Raw genomic sequence first — 16690 nt, 5'->3', positions numbered from 1 at the left:
GCTACCTGACCTGCTGAGTATTTCTCGCATTTTCTGGTTTTATTTCAGATTTCCAGTATTTTGCTTTTCATACATCTTTGCTGTGTAAAATATTTGTCATAATCTAATTGAATGACAGTAATAATACAAACAGTTGACTGGCCTCCTCCTGTTCCAATGTAACCGTGAGTCCATCTGTATTCCAGGTCCAGTGCCCATACGTCTGGTGAATGGTTCCAACATGTGTTCCGGGAGAGTTGAGGTCTATCGTAACTCTAGCTGGGGGACTGTCTGCGCAAATGGCTGGGATGTTAATGCCGCGAGCGTGGTCTGCAGAGTGTTGAATTGTGGGTCAGCCCTGTCAGTAACACAAAATACCCCCTATGGAGAAGGGACTGGGAAAATCTGGTTGGAAAATGTGAGGTGTAATGGGAGAGAGATTTCCCTTGATCAATGCTCTGCCAACGCACAGGTGGGGGATAACTGCACACACACACAGGATGTTGGAGTGACCTGCACAGGCAAGTGGAGTGATTTACTCAACAAAGAGTTTTTAAAAATATTCTTTATTCGTGTTAATTTGCAAATTTTCTCATGTGATTGAGCTTTTTTGAGGGTTAGTTCTCCAGTAACCCTTATTCATCTGGAGGAGGGCAGCACACATGTAGCACAATGATACCAGGGACAGAAAATGTTCAATTAGAAGCACAGTTTACAGAGACAAGACTTGGAATCCATTGAATAGAGGGGAGAATTTTACCAAAAAAATTCTAATTCCAGGTCAAGCGTGAAAACGGGAAAGGTCCTGACCTGCCTTTGGGCGAGTTCCAATCCATTATCCAATTCACTTGGTGCAGGAAAGAATTGTCCAAACAATTCCTTGCCTGGAAGGGAAGGGGAAGAGCTTAAATCACCAGCAAACTGCTGTAGCAGCAGAGGGCGCAATGCACATAATGGCAATGAGCAGATGCCTAACAAGTCTGAGAGACCTATCAGGCCTCTGTTGCTGCAGCCGGCCTCAACCCAGCCCATCACCTCCCGCCAGCTTTCGTGGGTCCCCACAGCCGATTGTGAGCCCTGGTCCCCTGTGGGGGACGGCACAGTGGGTGGCACTGCTGCCTCACAGCACCAGGGATCTGGGTTCGATTCCCGGCTTGGTTCACTGTGTGGAGTCTGCATGTTCCCCCCATGTCTGCATGGGTTTTCTCCGGGTGCTCCGATTTCCTCCCACAGTCCGAAAAACATGCTAGTGAGATGCATTGGCCATGCTAAATTCTCCTTCAGTGTACCCAAACAGGTTCCCGAGTGTGGCGACTAGGTAATTTTGACAGTAACTTCATTGCAGTGTTAATGTAATCCTACTTGTGGTACTAATAAGTAAATGTTAATCTTTAATGTTAAGCTTTTAATAAACTATCCTGCCTGGAAATATCACCCCCATCCTCCCCCGCTGCTCAGAGCGATCAAACCCCCCCCCCCCCCCCACTCAGCAGGGTCCCCTCTTCCTCCCTCCCCTACCGATTGCAACTGCCCCCTTCCCAGGTTCCAAATCCTCCTGCAGGAGGAAACAGTCACTCATTTGGATTTACACTGAGACATCCGCCTAATTGGGAAGGTGGGGGGTGAACTATAGATGCTTGGCTCTGGCTATAGATGAGCAGCAGGCTATGATGCTGAGGAATCGGGAATGTACTTGAAAATGGAGTCATCCTCTCACCAACATATTGAAAATTTGAATTAAATGGTAGATCTCACAGCCAAGTCACAAGTGTGGGGGATGGGAGAGCCTTTATAGGGCAGCCTTGGGGCTCACCTCCGGACACCTAAGCTATCACCTCTGCCCAATCAGCACATACCACATGTGGATGAACAGCGAAGCCAGTTCCGAACCCACCCAGTCTAAAATGGTCAGCACCAGGAGCGTCATTGGAAAGGAGCTCGCTGGCTGGCACCAGCATCTTTTCCCGCTCCTGGCCTGAAAATCTTGCCCAGAGAAATTATTTCCTCTGGTGGGATGAATCTGGAACAATTGGGTGTGATCTGAAAATTAGAGCCTGGCCCTTGAGAAGAAGCATTTCCTTGCCCATTGGATTGTAGAAATCTCCAACTCTCTTCCCTCCCCCCAAAAAAACTGTTGATGCTGGGAATCAATTGTAAAGTTCAAAATTAAAGGAATAGGTTTTTGATGTTTAAGGGTATTCACCATGACACTACCATTTTGAGTTGATGGAGTTGACATGCAGATCAACCATGATCTTATTCAAGGGTTCTCAAACTGGGTTCTGCAGATCGATACAATTTAAGTTTTATGTGGTTTCGAGCTCGCCCAATCAGAATCCAGCTTCTTTTTGGGTGCACGGAAAATAGCACGAAACTCAATTCTACCGATCAAGCTGAGTGTGGACTGCGGAGCATAGTTGAGTGCAGGGCCTGCAGGGGAAGGGGAGAAGATAGCAAGAGCGTGAGTGAATGTGAGAATCTAGTATTCCAGTTGAACCCATTTGAACCAAAGAAGCAGCAGCACTCCTCCTACAAAATTGACAAAAAGGCAAGAACTTTTTAATGATAGTGAATATATCCATATAAGAAATAGAAAAAGGAAAGACTTCCATACATTATGTTGTGTATGTTTGTACCTATTGTGGGAAGGTTTGTGTATATTTCTACCTATTGTGGGAAAACAATCAACTTTGTGGTTTGGTTCTTCAATGTAATAATGTTTCTCAGGAATTCCTTCAGTACGCTTGAGAAGTCAAAAGGGTTACATGTCTGGAAAGGTTTGGGAAACCCTGATCTAAATGAATGGCAGTTCAGACATAAGGGACCGAATGTCCTCCTATTGTTCATAGGGTCGTCTATGTTTTCTGTGTTAACCTGCATTGGGGGTTTCTTGATCCTGAGCTACAAGATTCAGCTCTTGTGAAACTCCCTTTCGGTCCACACCAGTTTAACGAACTAACTCTCATCTCTATTCCAGGTCCAGTGCCTGTAAAACTGGTGAATGGTAGCAACATGTGCTCTGGGAGAGTTGAGGTCTATCGTAACTCCATCTGGGGGACCGTCTGTGACAATAGCTGGGATATTAATGCAGCGAATGTGGTCTGCAGAGTGTTGAACTGTGGGACAGCCCTGTCAGCAGAAAGAGGTGCATCCTATGGAAATGGGACTGGGGACATCTGGTGGTATAATGTGAGCTGTGATGGAAAAGAGACAAACCTTGACCAGTGCTCTGATAACCCACAAGTGGGGACTGCCTGCACACACACCCAGGATGCGGGAGTTTCCTGCTCAGGTCAGTGCATTTATGCTGTCCCTTGTGCATGTGTTAGTTTGCAAGCCAACCTAGATAAATTGATGCTCTTGTTTTTCAATTCAGATTTGCCAGCCCAGGGGATTCCTTGTCTAGTATTGCAGACACCTAGCCCAGGTTCTTGATTACTGACCCAGGGATCTGGACTCCTTATCCAGTGATCTATATTGGCCTTGGAGGGATGCAGCACAGTTTCGACAGTATGATATTAGGGACTATGAGTTTAATGATGCAGGCAAATCGCAGCAACCTGGCTTGTATTCTGTTAAACATAGAAAATGAAATATTGGAGATGTTTAAAGGATTTACATAGAAAACTACAGCACAAAACAGGCCCTTCGGCCCCACGAGTTGTGCCGAACATATCCCTACCTTTTAGGCCTACCTATAGCCTCCATCCTATTAAGTCCCATGTACTCATCCAGGAGTCTCTTAAAAGACCCTATTGAGTTTGCCTCCACCACCACTGATGGCACCCGATTCCACTCGCCCACCACCCTCTGTGTGAAAAACTTCCCCCTAACATTTCCCCTGTACCCACCCCCCAGCCTCTTAAACCTGTGTCCTCTTGTAGCAGCCATTTCCACCCTGGGAAAAAGCCTCTGAGAGTCCACCCGATCTATGCCTCTCAACATCTTATATACCTCTATTAGGTGTCCTCTCATCCTACGTCTCTCCAAGGAGAAAAGACTGAGCTCTCTCAGCCTATCCTCATAAGGCATGCCACTCAATCCAGGCAACATCCTTGTAAATCTCCTCTGCACCCTTTCAATCTTTTCCACATCCTTCCTGTATTTGGTAAAACTATTTGGAAAGGGAATACAGAACAGGGCACCATAAACATAAAATGAGTGCCAGGTCATTCAGAGGTGGTGTCAGGATTTATTGCTTGACACAAAGGGGAGTGGAAATCTGGAATTCTCGACCCCAAATATTATTGATAGTGAACCAAGTGGAAATTGGTGTCGGGTCACAGGGAGTGAAAATGTAAAGGACAAAAACAAAAGTTGAGTGCAGCTCTAACAACACTCAAGAAACGCAACACCCTTCTGAACAGAGCAACTCACTTAATTGGCACCACGTCCTCAAACATTCACTCCCTCCAACACTAATGCACAGTGGGAGAAATATGTACCATCGACAAGATGCACTGTGGACACTCTCCAAGCTTCTCAGACAGCACCTTCCAAATCCATGATCAGGAACAAGTAATAAGGGCAGCAGACTCATGGGAACACCACCATCTGGAAGTTCCCCTCCAAGCCACTCACCTCCTGACATTGAACTATATCAGCATTAGCGCTTTGTTAAGGGAAGTTAAGGATGAGCAATAAATGCTGGCCAAAACAACGAAGCCCACATTCCTAAATGAAACACTTGTCTAGAAGAGGTGTGAATGGCAGAAACATGAACAACTGCCATCCAAAAGCAAGAAAAGAATGAGAATAAAACTGAACCTTGCAAAGGTACAGGAAAAGAAATGGGGACAGAGGTTCTGATCAGAATTTGTTGAACCTAGTGTAGAGCGTGAAAGGCTGTAAATTGCCAAATTAAAAGATGAGTTGCTGTTGCTCGAGCTCAAGTTGAGTTTCATTGGAACACTGCAGGAGACTGAGAGCAGAAAGGTCATTGTAAAAGCAAGGTGAGAATTTAAAGGATGGATGACTGGAATTCAGGGTTATAGTTGTCGGCTGAAGGGAGATGTTCCGAAACATGGTCTATGTTTAGTGTTACCAATATAGAACATGCCTCACTGTGAGCAGTGTAGATTCTATACAAATTAAAAGTATAGGTCACCTGAAAGGAATATTTTGATCTTGGACTGTAAGGTATGAGGCAGATGTTCCTCCAGCACTTGCATGCTAAGGGGCGATATAAAGAGCATTTTTGATGGGTGATTGAGTAGGCCATTAGAGAGGACAGTTCATTTGGAATGGTAAAAAGGGAGAAGGAAAGGTGAGTTTGTGAAGGCAAAGTAAAATCCATTGAATATTGTGTCTGGTGTTGTGGATCATGAGGACATGGGGATCCCTGTTATCATTCTGGGATGGAGAGAATGTCAGAAGCCCTGTCAACCATGGGGCAGACTTTGGTTGAGAGAAAAAAAAGACAATTCAAAAGAGCTGGCACGGAAAGTTGCATCATCAAAACCCCTGAGGTGAAGAATCTGAGAGGATGAAATTAGATCCTTGCAGGAAGTAGGATGTAAAGAAGTGTAAGGAAGGTGTCTGCAGGAAAGCAACAGTGACTCTCAGCCCCGGCACTGAGCTGTATTTGTGTTCGTTCCCAGAATTCTCCTGGTGTTCCTTGAGAGTTGGTCTGTCTGAGAAGTAATAGCTGCCTGAGTGCTCACCTCTGATATTCCCCTCAGAGGTGACGGCACCAGGTTCACACTTATGTAGATTTGTTGTAAATGGTGCCAACGTGACCTCCTGCCAGTGCCAGCTGAATATTCAGTGCGGGCTCAATATCTGGAGTGCTTGCTCATTTATGACATGCTGATGTATTTAGATTAGATTCCTGCCTTTCCCTAGATTGTTTCACATCACTCCGCTGGCGAGATTAGCTTAAAATCAGAAAACGTAATCTCGTCGGCGAGAATTATGTTTACAAAATGCTCTGCATTTTGATCCGATGCCGCCATTCTCGTGCACAGTGAACATGGGCTGAAGATCCTGCCCAATGATTCTATCAAGCAACCCCAGGCTGGTGTTCAGAAGTAAAGCAACATCTTCAGAGGTCATTGGACAGCATCCTCAAGATGATCACACAGCGACATCATACAGGCATTCCTGTCTAGCAGTCGATGTCACTCAGTGAGAGCAATTTCCATCGCTCAGCGTCATGCATGGGGAGAGTGGGAGCAAATAAAGGAGTAATGTTCAACCTTAAAAATGTTAATGAAATAACACTGCTGGGAGCCATAAAAGGCAATGGTGACGATGAATACATAAGCAAAAGCTCAGTCATAAAATGAAGTGCAGCCGTGCGAAAAGACAGTGAAATAACTCACAAAACATACTTCCAAAATGCACAAATAACATCTTTCAATGCTACAGCATTAGGATAATCATTAGACTAGCAAGAACAATTAGCATAAGGTGACAACCTTTAAGTTTGAGTTTATTAGTTAGTGTCACAAGTAGGCTTTCATTAACACTGCAATTCCAGATAGAGTCATAGAATGAATAAAGTTGGCAAATGCAATATAATGTGGATAAATGTGAGGTTATCCACTTTGGTGGCAAAAACAGAAAGGAAGACTGAATGGTGGCAGTTTAGGTAAAGGTGAATTGCAACGTGACCTTGGTCTATTGGTGGAACAGTTGCTGAAGGTTGGCATGCAGGTACAGTAGGTGGTGAGCAAACCTAATGGCATGCTGGCCTTCACAGCAAGAGGATTTGAGAACAGGAGTAAGGATGTCTTGCTGCAATTATACAGGGTCTTGCTGAGGCCACACCTTGAGTATTGTGTGCAGTTTTGGTCTCCAACACTGGGGAAGGACATTCCTGCTACTGAGGGAGTCCAGTGAAGGTTCACCAGACTGATTCCTGGAATGGCAGGACTGACATATGAAGAGAGACTGGATCGACTGGACTTGTACTCACTGGAATTTAGAAGAATGTGAGGGGATCTCATGGAAATATATAAAATCTTGATGGGACTGGACAGGCTAAATGTGGGAAGAATGTTCCCAATGTTTGGAAAGTACAGAACTAGTGGTCAGAGTCTAAGAATAAGGGGTAAGCCATTCAGGACTGAGATGAGGAAGAAGTTCTTCACTCAGAGAATTGCGAACCTGTGGAATTCTCAACCACAGAAAACTGCTGGGGCCAGTGCGTTAGATATGTTCAAGAGGGAGCTGGGGGCATGGCACTTGTGGCTAAAGGGATCAAGAGGTATGGAGAGAAAGCGGGAGAAGGATACTGAAAGTGCATAATCAATCATCATATTGAATGGTGGTGCAGGCTCAAAGGGACGAATGGCCTACTCCTGCACCTATTTTCTATGTTTATATGTTTCATTCAAGTCTGTTGACAGCATTTGAAAACTCTGCCTGATGTTCCTCTCCCTCTCTTTGCATCTGCAACTTGTCTCTAAGGGCCGCTTGTAGAGGCTTGTCATCAGACTTGGACTCTGCAAGAACTGGTATCCAGCAATCCTCCTAGTGTCAAGAGCATGGGACCTATTGCCCTCTGCCTGCTGTGCACAGGTGTCTATGAGGTGATCACCAGATTGTGAACTCTAGCCTCTAGAATCAGGACCCACTAAAGTGTGTGTATTTGCTCTGGCGGAGGGTGCAGGTGAACACAGTTTTCTACAGATGGATGCTCATCAGAGGTGGACTGAAGGCTGGGCTGGGGCTGAGACGCTGTCTGGAATTCACTCTCTTCCTGCACAGGATGGCCCTCTTTTGCTTTGAGTGGACCTCCCAGGCCACCAAGGCCAGGTGAGCCAGTCTCCCGCTCCCAGGCCTCAGAAAGAAGCCTGTCCTTGGTGGTCTGCAGGAGAATCTCCAGGGAGGCCTTGTTGAACCATGGAGCAGAGTGTTAATCCTTTTGGGTGTAATTTTGTGCTTTGCCACAACAGCTGGTCTGCAGTGAGTGAATGTGTGTATGGGTGCTGTTTAAATATGTCACCAGGACCTTTCAGCTAACGGCAGGGCAGACGAATTACAGGATGTAATTGTACAAATTCCTTGCTGATGCATTATTAATGAGCCGCAAAGCAGAAGATTTAATGTGAAAACCCAATCCACCGCCCAATGGGAATCACACTGATTTTCAGGCCTGCCACTGCATCTATTCTCCTAAACATAAAATTCCACCCCAACCCTTGCTTTAGACCCCCCTCCTGTGTTCCACTAGCCCACCCCAGACAAACCTCCGTTTTCCCACCTTCCCCCATAGGCACCTGCCTTGGCGCAGAATCAGAGAAGCACGGAATTATCACAGCTCAGATGTTAAAGGTAGCAGTATCTACTTTCCTTAAAGTCATTGATGAAGTGAGGCTCGCCAGTCGCATGCTATTTACATACAGTTGTGGAATAGACCGTTCTAATTATCTCCTGGCAGGGCATTTAAAGGGAACATGATTCCTGCAAGTTTGCCTTTTATTGAGCATTCATTAGATGCAAGTCAATGCAAATGTGGTTTCTGACATGTATCAGTGGGAAAATAACTCACCATCAAAGTTAGGAGAACAAAATTCCAAACACGTTTCCTGATGGTGGAAACTGATTTTTGCAAACACTCCAAATATTGTGCCTCGCCCACCATGCTTCTCACTGCTGGAGGGAGCGGAAAATTCCAGCCAACATTTTAAGCCCAATATGACTCTCTTTGGATAAGGATATTAAAAGTTACTGAATCAAGGCAAATAGATGGAGTTGCGATATGGATGTAATAGAACAATGGAACAGGTTGGAGGGGAGAAGAGGTCTCCATCTGTTCTTGTGTAACAGGCTTGAGGGGTTGACATGCCTCCTCCTGTTCCTAACTTCTTACTAACCAGTATTGGGAGGGACTTGATATCCGAGCTAAAATGTCCAGGTAAACAACCCCAGTGAAGGTCCAGATGATCCCAAACCTGTTTAACCGTGTTCCCATCTCTATTCCAGGTCCGATGCCTGTACGGCTGGTGAATGGTTCCAACACGTGCTCAGGTAGAGTGGAAATCTATTCTAACTCTGCCTGGGGTACCATCTGCGACAGTGGTTGGGATGTAAATGCAGCGAGAGTGGTCTGCAGAGTGCTGAACTGTGGGACGGCCCTGTCAGCAACAAGAGATGCCTACTTTGGAGAAGGGACTGGGGACATCTGGATGGATAATGTGAAGTGTGATGGTACAGAGATTGCCCTTGATCAGTGCTCTGCCAACCCACTGGTGAGGAATGACTGCTCACACAGGGAGGATGCCGGTGTGATCTGCTCAGGTGAGCAAATTTAACGTGCTCCTTATATGCGTTTGACTTTTAACCTGTCTGGTTATTCAAAATCTCACTTTCTGTGTTCCTAGCCCAGCCTCCAGATTTGCTACCAAATAAACCTGTTGGACTTTAACCTGGTGTTGTTAAAACCCTTACTGTGTCCAGATTAGTGATGCAGACCTCTTCATTCATTGTTCGGGCCTTTGGATTACCAGTGTAGGCCTCTAGCTCAGGCCTCAGGGTTACGAGTCCAGACCCCGGTGTTACGAGTCCAGAACCTTGTATTACTAGTCTAGGTCTTTGGGTGACTAGTCCAGGCCTCTGGGTTATGAGCCCAGGTCACTGTGCTGTGAGGCCAGATCCCTGTGCTGTGAGGCCAGATCCCTGTGCTGTGAGGCCAGGCCCCTGTGCTAAGAGCCCAGGCCCTTGTGCTGTGAGCCCAGCTCCCTGTGCTGTGAGCCCAGCTCCCTGTGCTGTGAGGCCAGGCCCCTGTGCTGTGAGTCCCGGCCCCTGTGCTGTAAGTCCCGGCCCCTGTGCTGTGAGTCCCAGCCCCTGTGCTGTGAGTCCCGGCCCCTGTGCTGTAAGTCCCGGCCCCTGTGCTGTGAGTCCCGGCCCCTGTGCTGTGAGTCCCGGCCCCTGTGCTGTGAGTCCCGGCCCCTGTGCTGTGAGTCCAGGCCCCTGTGCTGTGAGTCCAGGCCCCTGTGCTGTGAGTCCAGGCCCCTGTGCTGTGAGTCCAGGCCCCTGTGCTGTGAGTCCAGGCCCCTGTGCTAAGAGCCCAGCACCTTGTGCTACCAGTTGCGACCCCTGTATATGAGTTCAGGTCTCTGCAAAGAAGGTGGAAGTAGAAGGAAAGTAACAGAGTTCAAATTGTTATAAATCAAATTGGAAGCTACAGCTGCAAACTTTGTTTTGTAAAAGAACAAACAGTAAATTAAGATGGCAACTTTTGATAACAAGAGTTTATTGATCAGAAAGGTTAAAATTGGCAGGAGTTAGCATCTTTGGATGTGGAGCTACTAACAGTCATTACTAAGCAGGTAGTAATTAAGATCCCCAGTAAAGACAAATTCAGGAACTCCTGAAAATGCTAGGTGAGCATTTTGAATACAGTCCAGAATTATAACAGGCAGTAGAAGCTGAATTGAAACTAGACAAGTTCACTTTGGCAGAAAGAGAGGTGGGAAATTGAGCTGGAGTTTACAGGCTGAAGAAAAGAAAAGGAGTAAGAGTTTCAGGTCCAGAAAGAAAGGGTGAATCCACAAGCTCTGAAAGGAAAGAAAGAAAGACCAGCCTGAGAAAGAGAAAGGGAGCTAGGGGGGCTGGGATTTCCAGTAGAGAAGTTGGAATTGAAGCTGCAAGTCCAGTGAGATAGAGACCAAAGACAGCTTGAATCTGCTGGGGAGACTGCACTTTGTCTAATGACAGCCCAAACCCTCATAACTCCTGACACAGGCTTCAAAACACTAAAATTCTCCAAATTTGAAGAGAGGGATGTAGAATCCTTCTTAATGCTTTCCAAAAGTAGTAGCTCAGGTACATTTACTTTAGGAAGTGTGGACACTGATGATACTGGGGCAGTGAACAGGAAAGTCCAAAGAAATCCTTTCCACACTCTCTCCTCAAATGATTGCCGATTACAAAATGATTAAGGATATAATCCCAAGTGCTTCTCAACGCATGCCAGGAACACGCCAATCCGGAAATTCACAGGGGGAACGCAAGCAAATGTTTCTGCAGTCCCTATGAACTCATGCCAGGAGCTGTAGGTGATCTGGGAATTCACACAGGAAACCCTTGCAAGTTTTTCTGGAATTTGAAAGTCAAATTGATTGATTCTGATCAATGGGTGCACACTCGAATGTGCTTCCAATGAAATAAGAGTGTTGGTATTGTTACTGGAGTTCAGATATTGTCTTCCTTACAATATTAAAATGTGCCTTGTGGAACAAAAAAACTACCTTAGCAAAGACAGCTGCCATGAGATTATGAATTGATTCACAGACATCTGAATCACAGCAAATAATCAGAGTTTATATCTGTGGGGAAAAGACCGGAGGGTTACAGAGGGAAAGGAAATAGATCCTAAGGTAAAAGAGAAAAATGGGATAACCAATCCCAACCTTGGAAAGAAGTAATGTGGAAGGCAGAGCTGCAGAACCACACCCTGTCTGTCTTAATTGCGGCCATATTAAGGAACATATTTGGCATGCAAAGAAAACCGATGGGAATCTTCCAGCATAGCCTGTAACCATCGTCACTAAAACGATGATCAAAGGCACAAAAACCTATCAGGATTTTGTGTGTAAAGGGGAAATGGCCACCAGTTGTTCCAAAGAACTGGGAAGGGAGATTAACATTTTCTGGAGAACTGGTTGTTTGTACACACTTTTAGCAGGGAGAATTGAAGATTTCCTATGCAGAAGCAGGACAAATTCCAAAATGATGGTTAAAAGTCTGACTGATGCAGCCATTACGGTTGAGATCCACGAAGAGAGTGAACTTGTTACCAGGCTGGTGACAGTGGATGTAGTCACAAGCTTGGCCATGCAAGGGGCCCAACTTTTACTTGGAAGGTGTTACCTAGCAAAACTCAAAAACTGCAAAGAGAGGCTGAGCAAACTTAACAATTTCAGCAGCAAGAATCTGTAAAGTTGCAGACAACTGAAAAGTTTTCAGAAGCCCTATAGGGAGTTAGTTATACAATGCATGAAAGATAAAATGGCAAAGCCAGATCCCACAGACCTCAAGGAAATCCATAAGCAAGTCAAGTGACAGCAAGGGATGCACGCCATTTAGTCAGAAAGCTTGAGGGACGTTACTCGTCTATTAAAAGGGCTGAAGACAAACCAAGTCAGCTGAAGGAGGCAGAAAAGGCATCAGCTAAAATGGCTGTCAAAAGTCACCTGACCTTTTACAACTTCAATATTTCTTCAGCGTTTAGAAAGCCTCCAAGTGGATTGCAAGTGGACATACCCTGACATTTGAAGACATTTGAAATTCAATACGCATCTCCTTGGGTAAACAGAAACCCATTGATAATGGCTTCACTGGGGGTATAAATTGCTCTTTCTTATCTCAAAACTTGGAGGATTGGCAGCCATTTAATTCAAGCTAAGACATATAAAATGCTAATTACCTCAGCTAAAAGGCAATGAGGACTAGGCACCCTGTCCTGGGTTAACCCAATACTTAAAAGGTTAACGACCATAGTAGACCATACGATATAGGAGCAGAATTAGGCCATTCGGCCCAGCTCGTCTGCTCCACCATTCAATCATGGTGGATAAGTTTTTCAACCCCATTCTCCTACATTTTCCCCGTAACCCTTGATCCCCTTGCCATTCAAGAACCTATCCATCTCTGTCTTAAATATACTGAATGACCTGGTCTCTACAGTCTTCTGTGGCAATGAATTCCATAGATTCACCACGCTCTGACTGAAGAAATTCCTCCTCATCTCAATTCTAAAGGGTCATCTCTTTATCCTGAGGCTATGCCCACAGATCCTAGTGGTGCTTACTAATGGAACCATCTTCCCCACGTCCACTCTATCCAGGCCTTTCAGTATTCAGGGATAGCAGCCATATTTGAGTTTTGATCTGTGGAAAGTCTGGTTGAGAACAGCCATTTTGTGCAGAGGACCTCCAGAAGTCAATTCCAATTCATAGCTCTCAGCTGAATTAATGGTGAACTGCATGTGAGAGCTGGATTTTTCTCCTCCACCGTGTGGCACAGAGCAAGTTGCTCAGAAATCATCACTGATCTATTGAAAAAGGAATCCAGAGAGGTGCCATCACTGATTGCCGGTACCGAAGGGAGCCCCCGAGACCTCCTTGGGTGGGCTGGAGTGGGGTGGGGGGAGGGCAGGTGGGCAGAGGTTTCCTGAGGTTCTGATTGGGACACCCTGATAACCGAGCAGTCGGGTTTTGCCAGGTTTTGCCGGCGTGTTGTTACCCTGCCCCCCTGTATGACGCTGCAGAACCTGCCCCATTGATTTTTTTCGGCAGTGTCGTAAGATCTGGAGAGAAAACCATTTGGTGGATTCTGGAGAGAAATACACTGGTTTTCTCACTGGAAACAACATTCTGCCATTTTTCAGTAAGATTTCGCTCAACATCTTCAAGGAATTTCGCTTTTATAATTATTCTCCATCTTCATCTGCATTTTAAACTTTGTATCTGTATTTTTGTTAATAAATTGATCACTTTTCTGCAATTTTCAACAGTAGTTTAGCAATAAACTTACCATTATCTTGTTTAAGAATAAAGCTTTGCCTGCTGGATTATTTTTAAATTGAAATACTCAAATTAAAAAAGAGTGTGACAAACACAAATACGTAAATTCTTAGCTCATGGACCACTTCAAGGAAACGCCTTTCTTTAGGTTATTTAATCAACATAAAAGGCCTGATAGGGTTGAAAGCGATAAACTATTTCCGGAGTTGAACCCATAACGCGGGTCGATAAAATTAGAGCCAGGCCATTCTAGAGTGATGTCAGGAAGTATTTCTTCACACAATGCAATGGAAATCTGGAACTCTTTCGCCAAAAAGCTCTTAATGCTGTAGTTGACTGGAAATTTCAAAACTGAGATTGGTAGATTTTTGGGGGTACGGTGTTTAAGAATTATGAAATCAGGCAGATGAATGGACTGACAAGACAGATAGCCATGACTTATAATGTATAGACTCAAGGGGCTGAATGGTCTGCCCCAGTTCTAGAGTTCTTAAATGTTTTCAGTACTATTGGTAGGAGACTAATACCTGGGCTAAAGTGTCCAGTTAATGAATCTAGTTAATCCGAGACCAGTCCAAACGTGTTCTCATCTGTATTCCAGGACCAATACCCGTACGGCTGATGAATGGTAGCAACATGTGTTCCGGGAGAGTTGAGATTTATCGTAACTCCACCTGGAGGACCGTTTGTGACAATGGCTGGGATGTTAAAACAGCGAGCGTGGTTTGCAGAGTGTTAAACTGTGGGATAGCCCTGTCAATAGAAAGAGATGCGTCCTTTGGAGAGGGTATTGGAATCATCTGGTCTCATAATGTGAGCTGTGATGGGACAGAGTCTTCCCTCGATCAGTGCATTGCCAACCCATGGTTGGGAACTAACTGCACACACAGACAAGATGCTGGAGTTACCTGTTCAGGTGAGTGTAGTTTTCTGCTCGGATGAGTGGGGTTCATAGGACAGTACTCCCTTCTTGGTGAGGTGGAAATGGTTCTTTGCCAGCAATAGTGTCAGGCTTCCTTGGTTGGATTTGGGGAGGGGGAGTGGCGGTGGGTGGAGATGGGGGGTGTGGGGGAAGGGGTTGGGGGTGGCTTCTCTGCTTGGGTGAGTGCTTTGCTGTGGGTGGAGGGTTTGTTGTTCCTGTGAGGGTGAAGGTGTTCCCTGCTTTGCATTTAATGTGGTCTTTGTGTGTACTGGTTCACAACCTAGTTGGATCGGAGGCCTTGTTTTTTTCCACAATCCCTGCCAGGACTGTGGATTATCTGCCCTTCCTCTGGGTTACAAATCCATCAGTTGTTTGTTCAATAAAATGTGTTGATCTTGGGGCAGATCCTGCACAGATTCATCAGCAAAATACTGGGATCTGAAAGAGTTAAATTATTCAGACAGATTGCAGAAACATGGCTTACATTGAGTTGAATGTAGAAAATTAAGGGGGATCTAATTGGATTTAAAGAAATAGATAGAAAGAATCAATTTCCACCGGTGAGAGAATCTGTAGAACAAGGGACTGAACCTTAGAGTGATGCAGCTCTGGAGGGATGTCAGGAAGCATATCTTCACGGAAGGGAGTGAAATCTGGAACTCTTTCTCCCAAAAATCTTTCGATGCTCGGGATCAATTGGAATTTGCAAATCGAAGATTGAACACTTTGTTGGGAATGGCAGTTAAGGTTTGTGGAACAGAGCTGATAGTTGGAGTTAAGATGAAGGTCTTCACCGATCCAATTGACTATTGGGCAGACTTGAGGGGCTTAAAGGCCTATTCCTGTACTTAAGTGATCTCTTTGCTAAGAGTCTGCCACTTGGGCTCAAATGTCGTGTTAATGACAGCAGTGTGAGTCAAGGTGACACAAGACAATTTAACCATATTTCCATCTCTAGGTCCTGTACCCATACGGCTAGTGAATGGTACTAACATGTGCTCTGGGAGAGTTGAAGTCTATCGTAATTCGATCTGGGGAACCATCTGTGATGATGGCTGGGATGTAAAAGCTGCAAATGTGGTTTGCAAAGTGTTAAACTGTGGCACGGCCCTGTCAGCAACAAGAGACGCCTATTATGAAGAGGGGAATGGGGTCATCTGGCCTCATAATGTGAGCTGTGATGGGACAGAGTATGCCCTCGACCAGTGCTCTGCCAAACCATGGGTGGAGAATAACTGCACACACAGCTGGGATGCTGGAGTTATCTGTTCAGGTTAGTGCCTTTAGCATGTTCTTTGTGTGTGTGGCAGTTTACAAGCTGACCTAGTGGAATTGAAGCTCTTGTTTTATGTCTGAGTTACCAGTCCAGGCCTCTGGATTACTGCAGTCCAGGCTGCTGGATTGCTAGCACAGGCCACTGGTCTCCTTGTCCAATAATGTACATTGACCTTTGAGGAATGTAGCACACGTACATCAGTATGATACTGGGGACTAAACCATAGAACCATACAATCCCGACAGTGCCGAGGGAGCCATTTTGCCTATTGAGTCTGCACCGACTCTCCAGTAGAGCATCTTACCCAGGCCCACCTCCCACCCCCCCGCCCCCCCCACCCCCCGCCCTCTCCGCCAAACCCTACACATTTATCCCGCTAATCCCCCCTAATTTACACATTTTGAATTGCTAAAGGGCAATTTACCATGGCCAATCCACCTAACCTGCACATCGTTGGACTTCACCTGATGAAGGAGCAGCGCTCCGAAAGCTTGTGGCTTGTGCTACCAAATAAACTTGTTGGACTTTAATCTGATGTTGAGAGACTTCTTACTGTGTTTTCATTGGAGCAGAGAAGACTGAGGGACGACCTGATCAAGGTGTACAAGATTATGAGAGATAGGGACAGAGTGGATAGAGAGCAGCTGTTCCCCTTCATTGAAGGGTCAGTCATGAGAGGACATAGGTTCAAGGTGAGGGGCAAGAGGTTTAAGGGGGGATGTGAGGACAAACCTTTTTACCCAGAGGGTGGTGATGATCTGGAATGTGCTGCCTGGGAGGCTGGTGGAGACAGGTTGCCTCACATCCTTTAAAAAGTACCTGGATGAGCACTTCACACATCATAACATTCTGGGTTATGGGCCAAGTGCTGGCAGGGGGGATTAAGTGGGAGTTCAGCTGTTTCTAATGGGTTGGTGCAGATTGCTTTTTTTGTTGTGTAAAGATATGAAGGATAATGGAACCAAAGCAGATAGATGGAGTTAAGATAGTGTTTAGTCATGTTCTATATGAAGGACAGTGGATACACGAGGGGATGGC

General features: G+C 45.6%; 1 protein-coding gene across 1 annotated transcript in view; it reads left to right on the top strand.

Annotated features, from left to right (window-relative positions):
* The window catches only part of LOC144506382 (scavenger receptor cysteine-rich domain-containing protein DMBT1-like), a 45965-nt gene extending 30181 nt beyond the window's left edge, over window positions 1-15784 (top strand). The window contains exons 11-14 of the mRNA XM_078232454.1: window positions 2957-3271; window positions 8911-9225; window positions 15335-15649; window positions 15741-15784. Of these exons, the coding sequence (XP_078088580.1) occupies window positions 2957-3271; window positions 8911-9225; window positions 15335-15649; window positions 15741-15784 (989 nt within the window). The remainder of the gene's footprint in view (window positions 1-2956; window positions 3272-8910; window positions 9226-15334; window positions 15650-15740) is intronic.
* The last annotated feature ends 906 nt before the right edge of the window (window positions 15785-16690 follow it).

The sequence above is a fragment of the Mustelus asterias genome, chromosome 1, assembly GCF_964213995.1.
Source record: "Mustelus asterias chromosome 1, sMusAst1.hap1.1, whole genome shotgun sequence".
NCBI lineage: Eukaryota > Metazoa > Chordata > Chondrichthyes > Carcharhiniformes > Triakidae > Mustelus > Mustelus asterias.
This window is presented reverse-complemented; position numbering and strand designations above follow the sequence as displayed.